The sequence below is a fragment of the Rhinichthys klamathensis genome, unplaced genomic scaffold (genome assembly GCF_029890125.1).
Source record: "Rhinichthys klamathensis goyatoka isolate OS25496 unplaced genomic scaffold, OSU_Roscu_1.1 h1tg000006l_1, whole genome shotgun sequence".
In the NCBI taxonomy this organism is placed as follows: Eukaryota; Metazoa; Chordata; class Actinopteri; order Cypriniformes; family Leuciscidae; genus Rhinichthys; species Rhinichthys klamathensis.
The window spans coordinates 3,544,987-3,568,576 of NW_026606559.1; the positions used below are offsets into that span (position 1 = coordinate 3,544,987).

At 38.7% G+C, this 23,590-nt stretch overlaps 1 protein-coding gene across 1 annotated transcript in view; it reads right to left on the reverse strand.

Annotated features, from left to right (window-relative positions):
* Positions 1-585: 585 nt before the first annotated feature.
* LOC130091045 (serine/threonine-protein kinase pim-3-like) overlaps positions 586-23,590 on the reverse strand; it is a 31,954-nt gene continuing 8,949 nt past the window's right edge. The window contains exon 8 of the mRNA XM_056258732.1: positions 586-720. Coding sequence (XP_056114707.1) covers positions 586-720 — 135 coding nt within the window. The remainder of the gene's footprint in view (positions 721-23,590) is intronic.

The following is a 23,590-nucleotide window of genomic DNA, read 5'->3' on the forward strand; positions in this document are numbered from 1 at the left end:
ATTTTTGGGTGAACTAACCCTTTAAGCCCGGGACACACCAAACCGACGCCAAATAACTAGTGCTGATGTAAGCCGACTGTGTTGTCGCCTCGCCTCGCGTCTTCTGCGACGGGGGAAAAAGCTGCACTTGAACACAGAGAGAACTGCAGCCGACTGTCAGCTAGAATGTGTGTTCTGCGCCTGCGTGTGAATGATACAACTCTTTATTTCTGCTGATATATTCGTCATTCAAAAAGGTAAACCGACGCTGCCAGCTGCAGATACACAAACCGTAAACAAAGCAGTGCGTGCTTACCGTTTTGAATATCAATACTGCTAAACACTTTCTTTATTCCACTTCGCTCATGTTAATATTGAAATATTCGCCAAGGAACACTCAGGTAAGATGACGTAACATTAGAAAAGCCTTCTATCTGTACCGTTTTGACTTCTGTGCTCACTGTTTTGCTATTATTCTCGTGCACTGACTCGTTCACTAAGCTGAACAGCCAATCAGAGTTCTCTCTTTCACAGATGGCCCGATTAAAAAAAAAACAGTGGTGTCCGACTAGAGCCAATGGTGCGGAACACACCGGAAAAACTATGTCAGGCAACTCTCAAAGACGGCCCGACGTTGCCCGATGCCAAACGTCGGCTTGGTGTGTCCTGGGCTTTAGCAGAGACGTGTCCATCAAGCACAGTAGAGAATGCCATGATATTGCAGCCCAAACCATCACTGATCTGAACCATGAACACAACAGTCTGGGTGTTAAGCCTCTTTAGTTCTTCTCCTCACCGTAACTCCCACAGATGCGGGAAAGACAGTGGAGGTGGACTCATCAGAGAACAATACAGGTTTCACATCATCTACAGCTCAAGATTTGCACTGTTGTCACCAATGAAACCTTCATTTGGCATTGGCACGAGTGACCAAAGGTTTGGCTATAGCAGCCGGATCATGAATATTGACTCTGTGAATCTCCCGGTGAACTGTTTTGGTGGAAACAGGAGAGTTGAGGTGCGCATTCAATTCTGCAGTGAGTTGGGCAGCTTTTGGATACAATCCGAATACAATAGTACCTGGACATCCCTTTCGGACAGCTTCCTCTTGAGCCGACAGTTATTCCTGTTGGACGTGGTCCTTCCTAGATGGTGGTATACCAGCATTACACAAGTGAATAATTTTGGATCTAACATTAGGGCTGCACAATTAATCAAAGATCACTCCACTGACAGAGAGTGTGCATGCAGAGTGACGTCAATATCACTTTACGGTGTAGGTGGCGTTTTGGACACAAGCACTGCACCGCTGTCAAGTGCTGAAACTCCCTCATTCACAACAGTCCCAGTGGAATGACAGAAACGGTCGAGACCATCAGCCCCAGAAGACGTAAACACAGTCTGAATGGAAGTTTCCCTTCGGAAAAAGGGATAGACGGCAAAATGACCTGATGCGCTCCTCCGACAGAAATGCTTAATACAGGTCTGAGATCAGTCTGAGACCCAGGTAAATTATCTCCTTTGCAGGTAGCAAGCAGCTTTTTGTCTCGTTTATCTAGAAGCCTAAGCTTTCCAAATAAGACACAAGCATTTTTTTTCTCTCTCCGCCTGCTGCCGTGACGGCGCACAAAGCAATAGATCGTCCAAATATGCTCACTCTCTTAGACCCATTATTCTCAGCGGTGTGAGCGCTGCTTCGAAACCCTTGCTGAACAGCCTTGGAGCTAGTGATAGCCCGAATGAACTGACAAAAACTCGTAGGCTGTGTCCCAAAAGGCAAACCTGAGGATTTTTTTTTGTGGGCCGGGTAGATGCTAATGTGAAAATATGCATCCTAGAGATCGACTTACATAAGTGTAAGACTTAAATGAATAAATTGTGATAACATTTTTAAAGTCAACATTTGAACTTGTATTATCTAAGGTGCTTGTTGAGGTTCCATAATTCCAGAATAGGACAGAGACCTCCCTCATAAGTACTGGGAGTAAAAGCTGCGATGGCTGTCTTCCGGTGGCACAACCCGGATTGCTCTTTTATTCAATAAGTGTACAACACAGAAGCGCTGCGCTGTTACACTATGTGAACTCACTTCAGAGGCCCACACAGAAGGAAATGAATAGTGGAATAAAGTCATTATTTTTGTTTTGTTTTTCACACAAAAAGTATTTTCGTCGCTTGATAAACTTAAGATTGAACCACTGTAGTCACTTGGACTATTTTAACGATGTCTTTAATAACTTTTCTGGGCCGGCAAGTTTCAATCCCGTAGAAGCCTATGGAGAAGTGCTCCAGCTCTCAGATTTAATCAAAAATATCTTAATTTGTGTTCCAAAGATGAACGAAAGCCTTACGGGGTTGGAACAACATGAGGGTGAATAATTACTGACAGAATTTTCATTTTTGGGTGAACTCTCCCTTTAATGGGAAAAAGAGAGCATAGCGGGCAGAACTTGGGAACAGCAACCCCATAGACTTCAACTGAGAAAAGTGAAGTCAATTAGAAGCACTCACTTCCTGATGGCTGAGCGACTGCGCAGGCTCAAACTGAGCTTGACGACGGAGATGTGACGTGAGCAACCGTTCTGACAGTTGTAAGTCTTCTAGTAGCTGTGCCAAGAGGAATCTGAATCATTCCCTTCCGAATCTTGCAGAGACGGAGAGCGTGAGTAGGAGCTCTCCATGAGCTAGCAGCAGGAGTCCCTTTATGACTCTCTATAAGCCTCTCCCTCGACTTTATCGGACGTTATGCCTCCACGTCCACCCGATTGCCCGCGAGCTTCTCCTCCTGTCTATGCTGTAATTTCTCTACTGTGCGACAGAGAGTCGCGTGGTTATGACGCAATCGTTAGCCTATTTTTACAAAAACTGCTTCTACGGGGCCATAACGTAAGATACAAGGTAATGGATCCTTTTATACATTGTCGTGTTTCTTTAGAATTAAACAATGGACAAATGGAGTCTTTAAACGTCTCAGATGTAAAGTTATTCGGTGTCGAAGTGACGTTAAAATGAATGGGAGTCAATGGAATGCTAACAGTCGGTGAAGGCTTGCTAGCCAATTCTGGCCCTCAGGGAGGCTTTAGTTTCCGGCTGGTGGATTACCCCCTTGGGATTAACGAGCATGGCCTGCGCATGTCTAACTCCCATAAACACAATGCATAGAGGATGAAAGTCTTAGGAAGAAATCATAGACCCGCAAGCGCACGGGTGAGAGGGATCTTTACTCTTAGCTGCACTGCTGGGTGGGTTCACGGTTGCCATAACAGAGATGTGAACACTGAGATATTATCTCTGTCACGCCACTCAACATGGGGAAAAAGGAAGACTGAGCTGTAACGGCTCGAGATAGGAAGAATGAGAACTCGCCTCGATGCGCTAGTAGTCGCCTCGAATGAGAGAATGAGAACTCGCCTCGACTCACTCTCCCTGCAGCATGGGGATTCCCCAGTGCTGCCTCTACTGCTAGAGCAAGCACAGCTCTGCAAATAAAAATTATGTCTCTCCCCTGTGGCTATCAGGTGATACTCATTGAGCATATCCCTTTCTAAAGCGGTTGTTTTACAACTCCGCGCCAATGAGCGTGTCACTCACCGAAGCGGAGCCGCAAGCCACACCTTCACCCGGCCAAACGCTACTTATTTAATCTCAGTGCTGTAACAGCTGCCTCCTCATATGGGCAAAACGCAACCTGCACTCGCTGAGAGTGGTGCATGTGCCGGGTAGACTGAACCAGGGAGCAGACATGCTGTCCCGGGGCAACGTGGTCCCAGGGGAATGGACCCTCCATCCCCAGACGGTTCAAACGATTTCGAGTATCTTCGGCAAAACAGAGGTTGACCGCTTCGACTCCTATGATTCTGCTTCTATTCTTTATGAAGAGCAGGGATTTGCTTGCCCACGAATGGCCCAGCCTCCCCCTTTATGCTTTTCCCCTGGTCACGCTTCTCCCTCAGGTCATACAACGGATTAGGGAGGACAGACACTTCTTCCTTTTTTCTTCCGTGTTTTAAACTGCTTCTGTACAAGCGATTTGCCATTCTAAACTAAAGCGCTGCTTCCTTGTGACTTAAACACACACGTGCAAACAGTAGCTCGCACATTACATGTAGATTGCACGCACAAGTGCACAAAGAATCTTTAAAAATGTATTGTTAACGCTGTCCTTCGATTTATCAACAAAATTGCTTAGAAACTGAAAGTTACAGCATATATGTATATGCACATATGTCACATATGTCACTATTAAAGAAACGCAGCACACACTGGTAATGTTAAAACTTTAAAACAGGCAAAGCTATTTATTAAGTTACATGTTTAAATATACAGACAGTAGAATGGAACAATACGGTATAGTATTTATTTGTTATAATTTTGATGATTATGGCTTACAGCTATGAAAACCTTTTCACAAATAATCATCCAAATTATAACAAATAAAGGCTTAAAATATCTCACTTTGCATGTAGCGAGTCTATATAATATATTAGTTTCACCTTTTAAGTTGAATTACTGAAATAAATGAACTTTTGCACGATATTCTAATTTTTTTAGTTTCACCTGTATAACAAATTCTCCTCAATGCATGTTTACAGTGTTGGGCAAGCTACTTAGAAAATGTAGTGAGCTAAGCTAGCAGTTACTCTACATTAAATGTAGCTTCACTACACTGAAGCTACCACCCTGGGAAATGTAGCAAGCCAAGCTAAGCTACAGCGATATGGCAAAAGTAGTTTACTACATCTAAGCTTTTTTTTTTATTTTATAAAATGTTTTATTTTTATACTTCATTCCAAGTCAATGTGTGATCTCAGTGATCAATAAAACTGTCAATCACATATAGACAGGCAGAATTTGTCAGTTCAATTGTTTATTCAACAACTGTTCCAAACCAATTTGGCACACAAAAAAAACAAAAACATAACATAACTATATAAAACCATATAACTATATAAAACTATAACAAAACCAGGTGTCAAGAGCGTGTGCATCTTTTTCCATTAAGTACATTTCTCACGTGTCAGCCCAAGGATTGATATTGGTACGTGATGTCACACCATACGGAGCAGAAGGTGGTGGTAATGCACCAAAAAGCTGGTTTGTAGAGCCCTATGAAATTTTCAATTTTTTTAAATAAAAAAAAAAAAATAATAATAAAAAAATTTTTTTCCACATTCCAAATTCAGTTTTATTTTGTTTTCATTTTTCTGGACTCCCATTTTAATGGTTAAATAAAATTTTAGTAATCAAAAACGTGTAATTAATTGAAATCATGAAACGTATACAATTTAATACTAATGTATTACAATTTTTAAATAAATTACATTTTAAGAGAGCTATGAAATGTTTTTTTTAATGGTTTAAATTGTAATGACCAATTTATTTAAAATGTAGGCCTAATGATTTAAGCAAAACTTTCTTCAAAGGTTAAACCAACCTTTTATTTTGACAGGTTGCCATGTAGACCTTTGAGTCTCTCTGTGTTTTTTTTATATGACGATAGTTTTTCTCAAATCAAGCTAAAATGCTTCTAAAGTGACTCTCAGAGCGGCTGTGTAGATGAAGTGCACCAGAGCCATAGAGAGAAAGAGTTGCGACACGCTTTGATGTCGCCGTGACGGCTGTCACATGGTTCATGTAAGCCCCAATAGTTCCAAAACATACGCGGGCTGTCATGTCCTTCTATGGACAGACAGCAGCGATTGCATTATTAAACGGTAAATATAAAATAAAACACACACCCAAGTACTTTTAAAGCTGTTATTGCATTTTGTTAATGTCAGTTTTGCATTTGGAGAGGCAGGGTGACAACTTAGATAAGTTTTAGGCTATATTTTTGGAGGGAAAAGCTTAGTGTCATGTTCGCATGGGTAGTAATAGCACTGGCTTTAGCGGCTCTAACTTAACTTTTCCATGTCATTCATCTGATGATGGACGTCTCATGATATTTATTTTAGCACAACTGGGCTGTATTAGGCTATTGATTCCCGTGATCTTGCTTATAAATTCCGATTCAGCCATTAGCTTACCTTCGTGATCACGCAAAGAGGTCTGCAGTAGAGATGCGCGGTTGGCGGTTACAGCCGCGGACTCCGCGGATAAACCGCGGATCGGGTGGATGACAGGACGAAAAAAAATATTTTAATTAAATTCGGGCGGGTGGCGGGCGGTTGAACCAATCAAATGAAAAAATATACATTGTTAAATATTGTTATCTGACTATATACCTACATCCAAAAAAAATAAAAAAATCGAGCACACTTTGAAATGGTCAAATTTTCATCAGCTAGTCGAGTCTATGCAGAGACTGCTTGTTGTTATCAGAGATGGCAACGCCGGCGAAGGAGGTACGTGACAAACTCAAAAAAAGGAGAATTAAAAACAAAGGAAATAGAAGGTCAGAAAAGTGTTGTCTGGAATAAGTTGTGCGCTCTCTTGATATGCGCCCGTTCGATATTGTTTCTGGTAAAGGATTCCACCAAGTGGCCCAGACGTTGATCGACTAAGTTCGGTGCTGTTGACGCTGGACGAGCCTGTTCTGAAGACTCCCGTTAATTTTGAATGCACGGGAAGAGAGCGGAGAGCGCGTCTTTTTCAGGCACAGTGACAGTGCAATTCATCTTATACCATCAACAGGCCAACAATCATATAATAAACTATAGAGCCTCGATATTAAAGAAATGCCGAAGTCACTCCTAGGCTTTTTCGTTGGTGCGCCATCAGCTATGCCTACAAAAGACAATATTAATAATTGATCCATGTCGGTATACACAGCCTAATATTTTTTAATGAAAAATAGCCTACACAATCAAGATAGACTATTTACTTTTTAGCCAATTTATTAAATCCAGGAAAGTGGTTAATGAAACATGGATTAAAATGAAGATACAATTAATACAAAACGAAATTCGCTTTAAAGGCAGGTTTTGGGCTTTTTTGAGGCCTCTGTGAAAGTTTGAAAGTCTTTTAGTGCCGCTTTCTGAGTGTTCGCGTCCGTAATGGAGAACTGTCACGTAACATTGTTGGCGCCCCATACAATAGCAGCATGTTGAAATTATGTGCCAAAATGCGTTTTCTATTAGGCTACAATGGAAATATTGTACAGTAGCGTATCAGATAAGGTCAGGTTTGCCGAAGTGCGTTTAATTTAGGCTATTTATTTATTTTTGTCCCTGCGCGCCGATCGGAGACGAGTTCACTGCTGATATTCTGAGAGCTTTCTAGTCTCGCGGCTGTCATCAGCAGCGCCTTGTATCGCCCAATCAGCGGATGGCGGGCGGGTGCGGTTTTGAAAATTGGTCAAAAACGTTGATGCGGATGGATGGCGGACGGATGATGAGTTTTGTGATGCGGTTGCGGATGAAATAATAGCCCATCCGTGCATCTCTAGTCTGCAGTCCATTCAGAATTCCAACCAACATAAAATATAAATAATAGGCCTATTTCACAAAAATGGCCGCCGAGACCGGAAGTAGGGTAAACTCTTTTCCGGTGAAAGCGCTAGCGGTTACAGTCGGAGGACAAATGCGGAGACTAAAAGCGGTTGCTTACCTTTTTATGTTTCAACCCAAAGAAGAAACAACCCTATTGATCACTTCACAGCTTTTCGTGTTTTGCGGGTTTTCATGGAACAACCGGGGAGAAGTTAAATCACGCCAGGCGCGTGTGAAGGAGGAAGCAGATGTTGAAATGGAGTGTTGATGCCGGTTCGGGACTGATGCCCTGACAAAACATGTTTATATTGCACTTGATTGTTACCCGATTTGCACGTCATGCACTTTTATTTATTATTATTACCTGTTGGCAAATTAAAATTGTTTGTAGAAGTTGTTTTCTGTAACTTTCTTTCCTTTTTACCTGGGTGCGCTATGCCAGGCCTGCTGTTTACTTGTGCAAGCAAGGGCAGCTGGGACATTTATTAAACGTGTAAAATACTTTCCAAACCGTTACATATAGTCTTATAAATTCAGACGTTTGTGGTTTAAAAAAATAAACATATTGGAATCCTTTTTAAAGTTGTTTGAACACGGAGCAGTTTTTCCCGTGAGTGGGACTGGAAAACCCGGAGTGGATCGAGAGCGGAGTGATAATAGAACGCTTCTGTGCAGAGAGGAACGGGCTTTTGCTCCAGTCCAGGCTTTGATCACATCTCCCTAAGCGGGTGAACACCTCGTCCTTCCGACCCATTCGAACTAAAATTAAGACATTTATTACACTATTTGAGAAATATAAGCATATTTACGGCCTTAAAATAATGAAAAGGGTGATTTAAGACATAAGGACAGGGGGAAACCTGATATTAACGGAAGTCCGTCGTAGCGACGGATAACTTTAATCCCTGTATATATTTTTTAGTGTATTACTGAATATAAAATTACATTATATATTAGTAAATATATTCTCACATTTTTAAATATATGAAAATGACTTGTTTCTATGCAAAAAGTGACTTGAATGACATGTTTCATTCAATATATTGTAATATATTATCACCATATATTATTCTGTATGTTTTCAAATATACTGTTAAACCATTTCATATATTGATCATTCATATAGGGAATATTTTCTTTTCATAAGGGGACCCCAGACAGTTAAATATTATTTTGTAACATGATTTTTTTTAAACATGTAAAATCAATCACTTCATTTATGTTTTTAGTCTAAATATTTTTTTATTTGCCTTAATTTCATTATTAGACATACTAGCAACGTTAGGTCAAATTCACTGTAAAGATGTACAATTCTTAGTTTCATTCATGGTAACATGAAAAAGGAGCCATAATCTAGCAGTGGAAGATTGCTGCAATCTCCTGGACTAACACTTAATTACATGATTTTTTTTTAACAAAAGCCACTAGATTTAACTCATAGCCTACAATCAGACATCATTTCAATTTATTTATTTATTGTTTTTCGATATATTAACGGTAAATGTGAGCTTAGTCATCAAGTGTCATGCCAAAAATGAATGGAACTTTTTTTATGTAAGCACTAAGCAAACGTCAAGAATTTGTCCAATTTCGATCTTTTCACAACTCCCTGAAAACTATCAACAAAACAGACAACATCTGATATTCTTACTTTTGTCAGATAACGTTATATGAATGACTGGGAGAGAAAACAAGCTGTTCAAAGTCCATTTTGAAAATGAATAGCGATTCGGGCGGGCGGCGCGACCAGAAGTCTTTTTACCGTCTGTGTCTGGCGTGATTTAACGTCTCCCCAGTTGTTCCATGAAGAAAACCCGTAAGACACGGAAAGCTGTGAAGTGATAAATAGGGTTGTTTCTTCTTTGGGTTGACATAAACACCATAAAAAAAGGTAAGCAACAGGACTAAACCGCTTATAGTTTCCGCATTTGTCCTCCGACTGTAACTGCTAGCGCTTTCACCGGAAAATAGTTTACCCTACTTCCGGTCTCGGGGGCCATCTTGTGAAATAGGCCTATTACGCTGTGCATGTACAAATGAATGATTTAGGAGGGAAATAGACTGCTCCCATAACGTAGAAAGCAACGACTATATACATGTTCGGTAAATATTCAACCGAAAAATATTCTTCATAAAATTAAACCGGAGAGATAGTTAATGAGTGAATTAACTATGTTCCTAAATACATATAAGCACATATATGCATAACCCTTACCCATTTAAATAAATGAATTGTGTGTGTATGTATATAATATTATATATAGGCTATATATATATATATATATATATACATATAAAATATTATTAAAAATATTATATATTATATACATCAGGTTACCAGTTAGCTAACGTTAGTGAAGTGTTGGTCACGTAAGCTATCGCTGCAATTAACCTATTATCTTCCAATAAACATTTACTAAAACTGGCTACATAAAATATAACTACAGACTAGATTCACGAGAGGTCGGCTAATGTGTGTAAAAGTAAAAAAATACAGTAATTTGATTAATTTACCAGCGAGCGTACTTCGGAAGCACTGAAAATGAATGGGGTTCAATGGAGAAACTATCAATGTTTGGAACTATTGGCCGCTCCACGACACGCGTTACTTCCGCATTCCAAAGTTCCTATGGCGGTCTATGGGAGTGTTGCAACTCTTTCTCTCTATGGCTCTGAAGTGCACGTATGAATGTCCTCATATAGGCTGAAAACATCGCGAGCGTGCTTCAGTGTGTGTGTGTGTGTGTGTGGTAAATGAATCCGCGCGTCTGAGCCATTCATTCACAGAGACACGCAGAACATGCATGATTCCTTTTTAAATCGTCTTTATGCATCAGTGATGATACTTAGTAGTTGTATTTCCGATTTGAGCTTGAGCTTTAGAAATGCTTGGGGAAATGTAGCTTGTGTGGACGCTACCGCACTACTTAATCAAAAAAAGAGCTTCGCTACTGGAAAGCTATTTGATTCAGAAAACAGCGACGCTACCACCACGCTACTGAGAAATGTAGTTAAACTAGTAGCGTCACTACTTGTAGCGACGCTACTGCCCAACACTGCATGTTTAACCATTTGTACCTAGATTGTACATTAGGATACTTTAATATCTCTATTAAATTCTCCACCATTCATTTCTTATAAGCTGTCAGATGAGACCAAACATGACATAGTTACATATTAGAACACACTAGTAAATAAACATGTAGTTGAAAGCTATGTCCTGTGAAGCAAATGGTACAGACATGTCATTGAGGTGCAAACAACTCCCGACAGAACCGTCCCGTACCTGGAGTGTCCCAACAGTCCTCGATCAGCATATTGATGAAATCCTTGTCACTAGATAGGCATTTGTCATGATTCTGCCATCATGTTCTTGATTTTCTTAGTCTTGTGGCAGGATCATGGCAGAACCATGTTTTGTGTACAAGCGCATGGCCTGTTGTTTGGGCCATGTGCTTGTGTTGTCTCGTTACGTAACCCCGCCCCCTTGTTATCCTCGTCTTGTCATTATTGTCTAGTCAGTTTCACCTGTCCTCGTCATTAGTGTTCCCTATTTAATCCCCTTGTGTTTGCTGTCCTGTGTCGGTACATTGTCAACTAATGCGTGTAACTCTTTGTGAGTACTTTGTCTGAATCTCGTGAAAAGTATTGTGAGTTTGTGTACCTGTTTGTTTCTTTTGTTCTAGTCTTCAGTCAGTATCTAGTCTTCATTTATTATCTAGTCTTTGTCTTGCTTGTTGCCTCTAGTCTTGTTTTGCCACCTCGTGGGTTTTGTTTTCTCTGTTTTGTCTTTAATAAATTGTGTGTAGAGCATTCAGTCTGCTTTTGGGTTCGTTTATCTGCACCCTCATGACAGCATTAGCATACTGTGATGAAGGCCATTTGAAAACGCAATTGCAAACACAATTTGCAATTCCTTTTGAATAATGTCCGGAATATCATTCCATATACTATGGTATAGTACTCAGGTAAAGAGTTCTGCCCATATTTGCTCAGCCCTACAAATACAATTCAATTTGATGGAATTTTACTATTAATTAAATTGCCTAAATCTTTGAAAAAGGTACAAAAAATGTGATTGTGCTTAGGTTACCTAATGGGAGCTAATGGGTGTTACCAAAATATTATGTGTGGAAATCAAATGTAATTAATCAATGGTAAGTGCTAGTACTGAAACGTATCTATTAACAAGTACGGGACTTGCTACTGCCAATACATACACAGACACACTGCTGTGAGCAAGTAAGACATGCTGCTGCTATACAATATAGCGTACATGAATTCCCCATAGCAGATCTATACTGGTGGAGCCGGGGAAGGTGGAGGGTTTCTGAAAGCTACAGCAAATGCGAACAAACTATTTGAAGGTTGAGCACACAAGCTCATTGGCTACTGATACAGCAGTTTTATTTCGGGAAGCACAAAAATAGTTCTTTGCTTTTTCACTTCAAAGGTTTCTCATAGGTAGAGACTGTTTAAAAGCATTTATTCAAAGGGGTTATATATGGGTCAAAGACGAAAAGGGGGTTTCAAGCATCAACAAATAAATGTGTAATACAGCTTTAAAAAAATGTTTAATTTGATATTTTTCTTGGCAAAAAATACTGACTATCATACATTTTTTACCATGGTTTACAGAAGACACCCACTAAAATGTCATTCAGAGTAATAATATTTATGTATCAGAAAATGTAATTATAATAAATATATAGTTTTTAAAAAATCATTTTTAATACGCCGTCACTCCTACGGCGTCATGGCCGTTTTATGGTTCTGCGTCAGGTTGCGTTGCATCGCGGTGCATTTCACCACCAGAACGCTAGGGGGGTGTGTGGTTCGCGAATCTCTTTGCTAGTTTGTTTTGGTTCCGTGCGCCGGTTCCGCTTTTTCATTTCCGACAATGGCGAGCGAAAGAGAGAGAATGTTGTTGCAGCTGGAGCTAATAGATGTTGAACAACAAATTATTTTATTGCAAATGTTTAATCGTAGAAGAAAAAGAAGACGTCAGTGAAGGTGGTCTGTACGACCAGTGCACGAAGACAGGGAAAGGATTGGCGAATTTGTTACGGTTGTTCGACCGCTGAGGGACTTGGACGAAGAAATGCACTTTAAGTATTTTCGGATGTCGAAAGGTCGATTTGACGATCTTGCTCATCGTTTAAACCCGTTAATACAGCATCAGAGTACACACAGTATGCCTATTGACCTCGCTCAGAGACTGGCAGTGACTTTAAAGATTTTATCTTCAGTTGCAAACCAACAGATCACCGGGTTGGGCTACAAAATGGGTGCGACCACGGTGTCCCGCATAGTATCGGAGGTCTGCAAAGCGCTGTGGACTGCAGGTCCTATACAGGTCCTTCTAAAAAAGTTAGCATATTGTGATAAAGTTCATTACTTTCCATAATGTAATGATAAAAATGAAACTTTCATATATTTTAGATTCATTGCACACCAACTGAAATATTTCAGGTCTTTTATTGTTTTAATACTGATGATTTTGGCATACAGCTCATGAAAACCCAAAATTCCTATCTAAAATTAAAGCTGCAAGCAGCCTTACGGGGCCAAGCCTTCAATGGTTCCATGGGTTCAAAAGGTACTTAAAAATACTTTGCTTTCAAAACTTTAAAAGAAACTTTAATAACCAAAGTGTTCTTACTCATTAACTTCTTACCTCACAAAAGAAATGAGATCATCCAGCTGCCGAGGTTCAGTAGTAAAAAAGAGAATGAACTCAAAATAAAGACTTTGCATATAAATGAAACACACGTTGTATTTAATAGGAAGAAAGAATAGTACAATGCTTTTCAGTATGATAAAGAAATTGAAATGACACAACTTTATAAAGTTGTAAGACAAAGGACTTGAACCCACAATCTCTGGGTCATATGCCTGTCACTCATTGAGCCCCTGGGAAGTCATGTGTTTCCATAGATGTAGAAGTTCCATAGTTCAAATGAGAATCAACTCAAAATGAAGATTTAGTATTTAAATGGACAGCATGTTACGTTTAATGAGTTTAGTTGATATTATTGTGATTCACTGTTAGGTGGTTGTCCTGCACCTTTAACAAATAAAGTTAGTCCAAGATGCAGTATATAGATCAATAAAATATTATTTTACAACATTAAGATTAACAGGTTCTTGTAAGAATCTTACAATTCTGGACTTTTGGTACTACTTAGGATATTGAACTGCACTAAAGGAGAGAATGTTTTGTTTTTGCATGTGGGTCCTAAAGTCTGGAGCAGGTTTCCTGATAATATTCACTATTCTGTCAAACATTCCTAGTTTAATTGTAGATTAAACACTTCTCTTTAAACAAGAATTCACGCAATGCATTTTATAATCTTGTAATTTTGTTATATTAGATCTAATACATATTTTTATGTTCTATTTTCAGTTTCTAAATTGTCATGGGCATATTAGATATTAGTTCATTAAGTTAATATTCAGAAAAAATACAAGTACTCCACAGCAACTCTAGGGGTCACTGTTTGACAAATGGAAATTTTGCATGGTGTGTCTTTGATGTAATACAACACTATTAACTAAAGCTTAAAACAATTATTGAACCTGGTCTTTAAACTGTAGAAGTTTGTCAGTTTATAAATCCATTAACACCATATACCTAGCCTCCCTTTGTTCTACTAATGGTCACAATTGTGACCTGACGAATAATCAAGTTTTTTGTATGGATTTTGAGATATATTTTTGACGTAATTGTTAAAGATTGTTTAATATCCTTATGTATTCATACATGTTATCTCAGGGAAAAGAAATTGGAATTACATGGGTTAACTGCCATATGCAACTGTAACCTATATTTTTGCTACAAGTACATTACTTTGACAGTCATCTTTGATAATGTCTTGTACAATTAAGTTTTTTTTTTTATGCTGCCTAGAAACAATATTGTGAGAGGTGATAAAAATGTGAATTAAAAATAACTATTATTTTTAGTTTAAATACCATTTAGCACATTGGATAAAGTAAGCAAATTAGAGGGGGCCTTTGAAGTGATTTTAAAGCACCATTGTTGCATATTTAAATCTTTACAGAACAGAATACCAACCGTTTCTTTAGTTATTCACAATGACACTTATGGTTACACTACTTGCTTTTCCCAGTATGGTTTGTGAAACTAAACTTAGTGCCTAGTTAAGAATGGCTAGAAGAATGCACGCAACTTTCCAAATGTAAGATAAGCCCATGCAATAAAGGTCACATATTCCAAGAATTGACACACATTTGTTTTAATAAAAAAAAAAAAATACATTAAACAACATTTAACAAAGCTTTGCCATAAAAATGAAATAAAAATCAATCAGTAGCATTTCAGAACATAATGGACAAAATTAACCTAATTTCAATAGAAAACATGACTTAAATCAATATTTGCCATTCATTAAAAAAAAAAAAAAAAAAAAAAAAAACACCAATACCATCATTTCAATATATATACACACACACACACAACCATCTTAGTTGTGCATTTCAATACAAAGTCATTTTTGTATTATTTTTACAGCACTCTTCTTAGTCAAAGGTTTTTTAGCTGGTGTAATAGGAGGCGTTGTTGGCTCAGATGGTCTTTTAACTGGAGACTTGGGTTCTGGAGTGCTTTGTGTCTCTGTGACACAGAGGACAGGGTTGATTTCATCGATATTCACTTCAAATAAATCCTCATCACTGGGATGAGCGGATGAAGCGTTTTCAATATTGGTGACTTCCAAACAGTTATTATATGTTAAAGTCAGTTCATCGGAGGATAGAAAGAGTTCTTCTATATCTTGTGAATCACAAGTTGACAGTTCAAGTTCTGGTGCTATGAATTTTGACAAAGTTGAGTTCGAAACCGTAAGAGAAGTTATTTGACTGTCTTGATTTATCTCAATTATTCCATTGCATTTTGTTATATAGCTTTTTGTGTTCCGTAGAATTTTGCAAGTCGGGCAACGGTGAAATTGCTGTTTGATGTTGAATTGTTCTTGTGATTTGTGGCATTTTGGACATTGTTTTTTAATGTTTATTTGCACCCCTATTGGCTTTTGTTTCACCACTGTATTAGGTAGAGAGGGTTCTTTACTGATTTTAGGGCCTTGACCAGGTGGGAAAACTTGGTCCTGTGCAATAGGTTCCATGGTTGTTTTCAGGGTTGTTGTGAGGCTCTTAAGGCTGTTGTACAGTCTAGTTTTAAGATTGGTAAAGGTGTAGGAGTTACCTAGTTGCAGTTTTGAAACTTGGTTTTCCCAAAGAGTAAGTTGAATTTCTCCAGATGGATCTTGCAAGGAACATTCTTGGATCTCACAGTCTGTACCCCAGGCCTTTACAGTAGTTGCGTTGTTTAGCTTGCATACTGTTGCAGATATTTTAGTGATCTGAAAATTTAAAGAAAATCGTACATGTACAATCAAAAATATACATCAATAAACATGATTACAAGGGAAATGTATACAACTGCTGTTGTGGTCATAAGAAGAGGAAATAGCCAAACTTTTCCACACATTAACCAATTTGAAACGCATTAATCATGTTTGTAAAGCATCTAGCAAAGATAACTGAGAAGCAGAGTAATCTTTGCCTGTGCATCTGAAAAATCTTTCACATTTTAGCATTTTTTTGAACGTCAGGCTACTTTAAAATGTTTTTCTCCCCATAAAAACGATTTTGCACAATCTACAGAGGGCTAATATATGTGATTGTACTACTCTCCAGAGCATTACTACAACAAGTAAACAACCCTGTAGGCTATTTACACAGTGAGAAGGTTGAAAAAAAAACAGCTTACCAATTGTCGTGATCCCAGAGTTTTTGCTTCTTCTACAGTGAGTTTTTCTATCTCTTTTGGTGGTTTGTGGGGAAATGTAGATGTTGCGACTTCCACAGCAGTACTCCGATCACACTGAATGAAATATTCAGAATTATTGAGGCCTAAAGAATGAAAAAAGTGAGAATTGATATGGGCTTGTTTGTACAATGAATTTGAAAGGAATACGATTACTGAAAGTTTATCAGATAGAAAACAGGATTAAATAGCTAGACTACCACTTACTTGGCTTTTTTGTTATGTTTGACAGTTTAACCGCTGTCCGATTTAATGCTAATGTTGTCCAAGTTTGATGTTTTTCGTGCGCAAAGATGACAGCTTGGTGATATTCACTGCGACCTGTTTGCAAAGTTGCATTAAAAAACTTTGAGTTTGTTCTAGACAGTTGCACTCTGGAAACTGCATGAATGTAAACATAAATGCAGTTGTCAGATTCACTGGTCTCTGGTCTATTTAAATATTTGTTCATTTTTGCTGTTGCATGAAAAAAGAGGTTTGCAAGTGGTGTGATTTATAGTAGATTAGGCCTACTAGAACAGAAATTGACAATGCTTGGTATGCAATTAACAAACGATTCAATTAGGGTGATTGCAGGAATTAGTAATACATTCATCAAATTGCTGAGTTAATCATTTTAGAATTGGGAAGCTTGGTTTAGTGGAGGCAAGAAATGGATCTGAAAGTCTGCTGGAAATAATTGAAAGGTAAATTTACTTGTATAATGCCTTTTAGGGATGGAGAAATGAAGCCTCTTGAACTTAATTAAGCTTTACTCTGATTGTTTTGGGAAAATATTCAAAGCATCAGGAGCAGCAATAAACCTGGAGTGCAGCTCTGTGTATAATGATAGTGTATTGTTTGATGTGTAATGATATTTTGTTGCTTATTTGAGAATAAATAATTGTATACATTATGTAAATTCTTTAGGTTAGCTTTTAGTAGTCTTTTTGGCAATATACCTCAACTAATTGATGTTGATCCAAATAATGTACTGTTAGAATAGTAACTATTTGTAATTTAACATTCATGTAGTAACTAATTAACTTCTATTTACAATTACAATTTATTTTTTAAAACAATTCTTAATGTTAGATAATACAAAAATGTTCATGTATTTTAATGTGATTTTATGGTTTACTATTATGATAAAATTACTTTTATTTATTGTCCACATGACGAGAAGGAAAAACTGATATTCAAGTCACTAAGTAAGTCTAATGTTTATGGGACTTAAAATAATTAAAAGATATGCATATGTACACATTCAAATGTTTAATGTCAGATCAGTTAATATTGTGGAGTTGGTCAAACCATTTCTTGTATGGAATTGAAAGTATTCTTTACTATATACTTTGCAATAAAATGTTGCCAGTGGTTGATCAATTGAATAGGCATTTGTGTTCTGTTTGAAGCTTTATGTATTTAACTTGAAATGTAAAAAAGGCAGCACAATTTAAAAAAATAGAGGTTTACCTAGACCACCACAAACATCTTATCATACCCTTCTGCTCTCCAGTTCACTACTTTACACACAATGCACAAACACATATATGAAGTTGAGAATTAACACATGGAGGCAAAAAAAAAAAGAGGATACGACTATACATAGGAAGAAAACAACCAATTTATGTAACTGCTTACAATGCAATTAGAATAGTTGAAAGTCAATGACTGCTCATTTGTTCACAAACCTTTCTGGATATTTAAGACTTCAGGTAAGAATCAACATAGAATGAACAAAAACACATTTCTAATCCCAAAAGAAAGATTACAACAATGCTTATCTGGATAATAAAGGAATTGAAATGACAACTTAACACATTTTTTTTTTAAATTAAAGTTGTCCCACATGGGGCTTGAACCCACTATCTCTGGGTCAGATTTCTGTCACTCATCTCATTGCACCACTTGGAAGTTGTGTTTTGGCCAAGATGCAGAAGATCCATAGTTCAAGTGAGAAGCAACTCAAAATGAAGAATTTTTAAATAAATTATCTGTGTGTTCTATTCTACTAGCTCCTTCACCTGGAACAGAAGCAACTTGTCCACCACTTAAAGCCTTATGGTTTAGCCTGATAACTGAAGAGCCACATTAGAAAGAATGGCATCTGGCTAGCATGCTAACCAATTAGTATGCTAAGCTAACTAAGATAAGGCAACAAACACAGGCTAGGTCAACTGCAGAGAGGAAGATCTTTGGTATGGGGGCTACTATCAAAAACCTGTTCATCATTTCTGTGCAGCTCGGTCCAAAGATCATCTGATCACACGTTGGACTACTCACTACAAGTGTTTCATAATCAATTAATTTCATAATACACAATTTTAAAGTTGTCCCACACGGGACTCGAACCCACTATCTATGGGTTAGATGCCTGTCACTCATCTCGTTGAGCCACTTGCCAGACATGCATCTACACAGCTGCCGAAATTCAATATTTTCAAGAGAGAATCAAGTCAAAATTAAGAATTTTGAAGTAAATGGAGAACATTTTGTATTTAAAAAGTTTAGATTAAATCATCCAAAATTGGTCAGATTACTACTCATTACCATCACTACAAGTGTGCCAATTTTCTAACTTGTGGTTCATAGGGCTGCCATTGACTACCCTTCTGGAAGAAGAACAACAATGAATTGGACGTAAAAGCACTGCATGTTGTGTGTGGCAGCTTCAGATGAGATCATTCTTATGCACAATGCCTGGAACAGATGCAACTTCTGCATCTTTTCCTGCCACAGTACCTCATGCGGTCTGGGCACATGTCACACTGAGTGGCGAACCCACGACGCTGAACATCGGGATCCGTGGTGTAACACGTTGAGCTAATCACTCATGCACGTTCACCAGCCTGCTGAGTAGAGGTTTCAGTGTGAGAATGAGTTCACAAAAAGTTCCATGACATGTTAACCAGATAAGCATGCTAAGCTAGCTTAATGCTAATTTAGCTTATAACGTGGTACATCCAATCCTGGCAAAATAGATATCGTCGGATTCGACATGATGCAAGGAATCGATAGACACCAATTTTATGATTTTGTGACAAATTGTTCACAAGTTACAGCCTCTTAGCCAATTTTGGGTTGACCTTGTTAAATTTGTGACATCATAACTTTTTTATTACAGTATAGCAAAAAAATCGGGAACAGTACTTTTATGCGGCTCGGTCCGAAGATCATTTGAGCAAATTTTGGACAATTTTGGACAAATTTTGAAGGAGGAGTAGCGAAAAAACTGTTTTACATTCGCTCCAATATGGCGGCCAGTCACATTGTTGGAAAATGACAAATGAGATATCGTCTAAATCGGCATAAACCAAGGAACATAATGTCATAAAGAACTCAAAATTTGAACAATATTTTCAAATGTTATAAGCGTTTTTTCAAAAAACAATGATATATCTGGAACACTAGGTGGCGCTGTGATCAAACTTCTCATGTCGCTTTAGGACATGGTGTCGGTCATCCCTACCAAATTGTGTGCTGATATGTCAAATAGTTTAAAAGATATTGCAATTTATGACAAAATTCAAAATGGCGGACACGTGGTACATCCCATCATGGCAAAATCGATATCCACGGATTCGGCATGACGCAAGGAATCCATAGATACCACAATTATGAATTTCTGACAAACTGTTGAAAAGTTATTGGCCAAAATAGCAATTTGTCATATCTCATGACCCGTAGGTGGCGCTATTCCCAACTTTGGCATGGGACCTCAGAACATGCTTCCGATGAAGTGTACCAATTTTCGTTTCCATTGATCAAACTTTGGCCGAGATACAGCCTCTTAGCCAATTTTGGGTGGACCTCGTTAAGTTTGTGACATTATAACTTTTTTTTTCCAGTATAACAAAAAAATCGGGAACAGTACTTTTATGCGGCTCAGTCTGAAGATCATTTGAGTGCATGTTTGGAGAAAATTGGACAAAATTTGAAGGAGGAGTAGCGAAATAACTGAATACTGTACATTTCAAAATGGCCACTACTGTAATGGGCGGGGTCTTAATGTAAGGTATTGGTTGTGATCAGCATGATGAGTGGAATCAGGTGTACTAAGTTTCATGTCTCTAGATCAAAGGGTTCAAAAGTTATAACCATTTCAATGTTGAATTTTTGAACTGGTGGTGGCGCTATAGAGTTGGTCCTAGAGGGTCAAAAATTGGTCCAATTACTATTCATTAGCATCACTACAAGTGTGCCAAATTTCATCATTTTCCTATGTACGGTTCATAGGGCTGCCATAGACTTCCATTTGCGGAAGAAGAAGAAGAAGAAGAATAATAATAATAAATATAGCTGCAAGCAGCAACACGGGGCCAAGCCCTGCAAGGCACCGCAATTAGAACAAGTACAGCAAAGTTCAAAGGCTTAGCAGAACAAGTACTGCAAACTGCAAGTACAGCAAGCTGCAAGTACAGCAAGTACTGCAAGTACAGCAAACACAGCAAGTACAGCAAGTACTGCAAACACAGCAAGTACAGCAAGTACTGCAAGCACAGCAAGCACAGCAAGTACTGCAAGTACAGCAGCGCATCAAGCATTTAAGCACCAATAGCAGTGCAGAGCCGCAAGAACAAAAAGAGAACAAATTGAATATACATGTAAATGAAGCACAGCGAGCATTTAAGCACCAACAGCAGAGCAGAGCCGGAAGGAATTGAAATGACAACTTTATACACAATTTTAAAGTCGTCTCACATGGGACTCGAACCCACAACCACAATGGTTTGGGATTCGAGAAGCATGGTTTAGCCGATTGCGCCACTCAGAGGACGTGAATTTCAAACCAGCAGAGGAGAGGGTTCAGTGTGAGAATGAGTTCACAAAAAAGTTCCATGACATGTTAACCAGATTAGCATGCTAAGCTAGCTTATTGCTAATTTAGCTTATGACGTGGTACATCCAATCCTGGCAAAATAGATATCATCGGATTCGACATGATGCAAGGAATCGATAGACACCAATTTTATGATTTTGTGATAAACTGTTCACAAGTTACAGCCTCTTAGCCAATTTTGGGTTGACCTTGTTAAATTTGTGACATCATAACTTTTTTATTACAGTATAGCAAAAAAATCGGGAACAGTACTTTTATGCGGCTCGGTCCGAAGATCATTTGAGCAAATTTTGGACAATTTTGGACAAATTTTGAAGGAGGAGTAGCGAAAAAACTGTTTTACATTCGCTCCAATATGGCGGCCAGTCACATTGTTGGAAAATGACAAATGAGATATCGTCTAAATCGGCATAAACCAAGGAACATACTGTCATAAAGAACTCAAAATTTGAACAATATTTTCAAATGTTATAAGCGTTTTTTCAAAAAACAATGATATATCTGGAACACTAGGTGGCGCTGTGATCAAACTTCTCATGTCGCTTTAGGACATGGTGTCGGTCATCCCTACCAAATTGTGTGCTGATATGTCAAATAGTTTAAAAGATATTGCAATTTATGACAAAATTCAAAATGGCGGACACGTGGTACATCCCATCATGGCAAAATCGATATCCACGGATTCGGCATGATGCAAGGAATCCATAGATACCACAATTATGATTTTCTGACAAACTGTTCAAAAGTTATTGGTCAAAATAGCAATTGTTCATATCTCATGACCCATAGGTGGCGCTATTCCCAACTTTGCATTGGAACCTCAACACATGCTTCTGATGAAGTGTACCAATTTTCGTTTTGATTGATCAAACTTTGGCCGAGATACAGCCTCTTAGCCTATTTTGGGTGGACCTCGTTAAGTTTGCGACATTATAACTTTTTTTTTCCAGTATAACAAAAAAATCGGGAACAGTACTTTTATGCGGCTCAGTCTGAAGATCATTTGAGTGCATGTTTGGAGAAAATTGGACAAAATTTGAAGGAGGAGTAGCGAAAAAACTGAATACTGTACATTTCAAAATGGCCACTACTGTAATGGGCGGGGTCTTAATGTAAGGTATTGGTTGTGATCAGCATGATGAGTGGAATCAGGTGTACTAAGTTTCATGTCTCTAGATCAAAGGGTTCAAAAGTTATAACCATTTCAATGTTGAATTTTTGAACTGGTGGTGGCGCTATAGAGTTGGTCCTAGAGGGTCAAAAATTGGTCCAATTACTATTCACTAGCATCACTACAAGTGTGCCAAATTTCATCATTTTCCTATGTACGGTTCATAGGGCTGCCATAGACTTCCATTTGCGGAAGAAGAAGAAGAAGAATAATAATAAGAAAACTAACAGATACAATAGGTGCCTCTGCACCTTCGGTGCTTGGCCCCTAATAAGAAAACCAACAGATACAATAGGTGCCTCTGCACCTTCGGTGCTTGGCCCCTAAAAATTAGCATATCATGAAAAGGGTCTCTAAACGAGCTATTAACCTAATCATCTGAATCAACTAATTAACTCTAAACACCTGCAAAAGATTCCTGAGGCTTTTAAAAACTCCCAGCCTGTTTCATTACTCAAAACCGCAATCATGGGTAAGACTGCCGACCTGACTGCTGTCCAGAAGGCCATCATTGACACCCTCAAGCAAGAGGGTAAGACACAGAAAGAAATTTCTGAACAAATAGGCTGTTCCCAGAGTGCTGTATCAAGGCACCTCAGTGGGAAGTCTGTGGGAAGGAAAAAGTGTGGCAAAAAACGCTGCACAACGAGAAGAGGTGACCGGACCCTGAGGAAGATTGTGGAGAAGGACCGATTCCAGACCTTGGGGGACCTGCGGAAGCAGTGGACTGAGTCTGGAGTAGAAACATCCAGAGCCACCGTGCACAGGCGTGTGCAGGAAATGGGCTACAGGTGCCGCATTCCCCAGGTCAAGCCACTTTTGAACCAGAAAGAGCGGCAGAAGCGCCTGACCTGGGCTACAGAGAAGCAGCACTGGACTGTTGCTCAGTGGTCCAAAGTACTTTTTTCGGATGCAAGCAAATTTTGCATGTCATTCGGAAATCAAGGTGCCAGAGTCTGGAGGAAGACTGGGGAGAAGGAAATGCCAAAATGCCTGAAGTCCAGTGTCAAGTACCCACAGTCAGTGATGGTCTGGGGTGCCATGTCAGCTGCTGGTGTTGTTCCACTGTGTTTTATCAAGGGCAGGGTCAATGCAGCTAGCTATCAGGAGATTTTGGAGCACTTCATGCTTCCATCTGCTGAAAAGCTTTATGGAGATGAAGATTTCATTTTTCAGCAAGACCTGGCACCTGCTCACAGTGCCAAAACCACTGGTAAATGGTTTACTGACCATGGTATTACTGTGCTCAATTGGCCTGCCAACTCTCCTGACCTGAACCCCATAGAGAATCTGTGGGATATTGTGAAGAGAAAGTTGAGAGACGCAAGACCCAACAC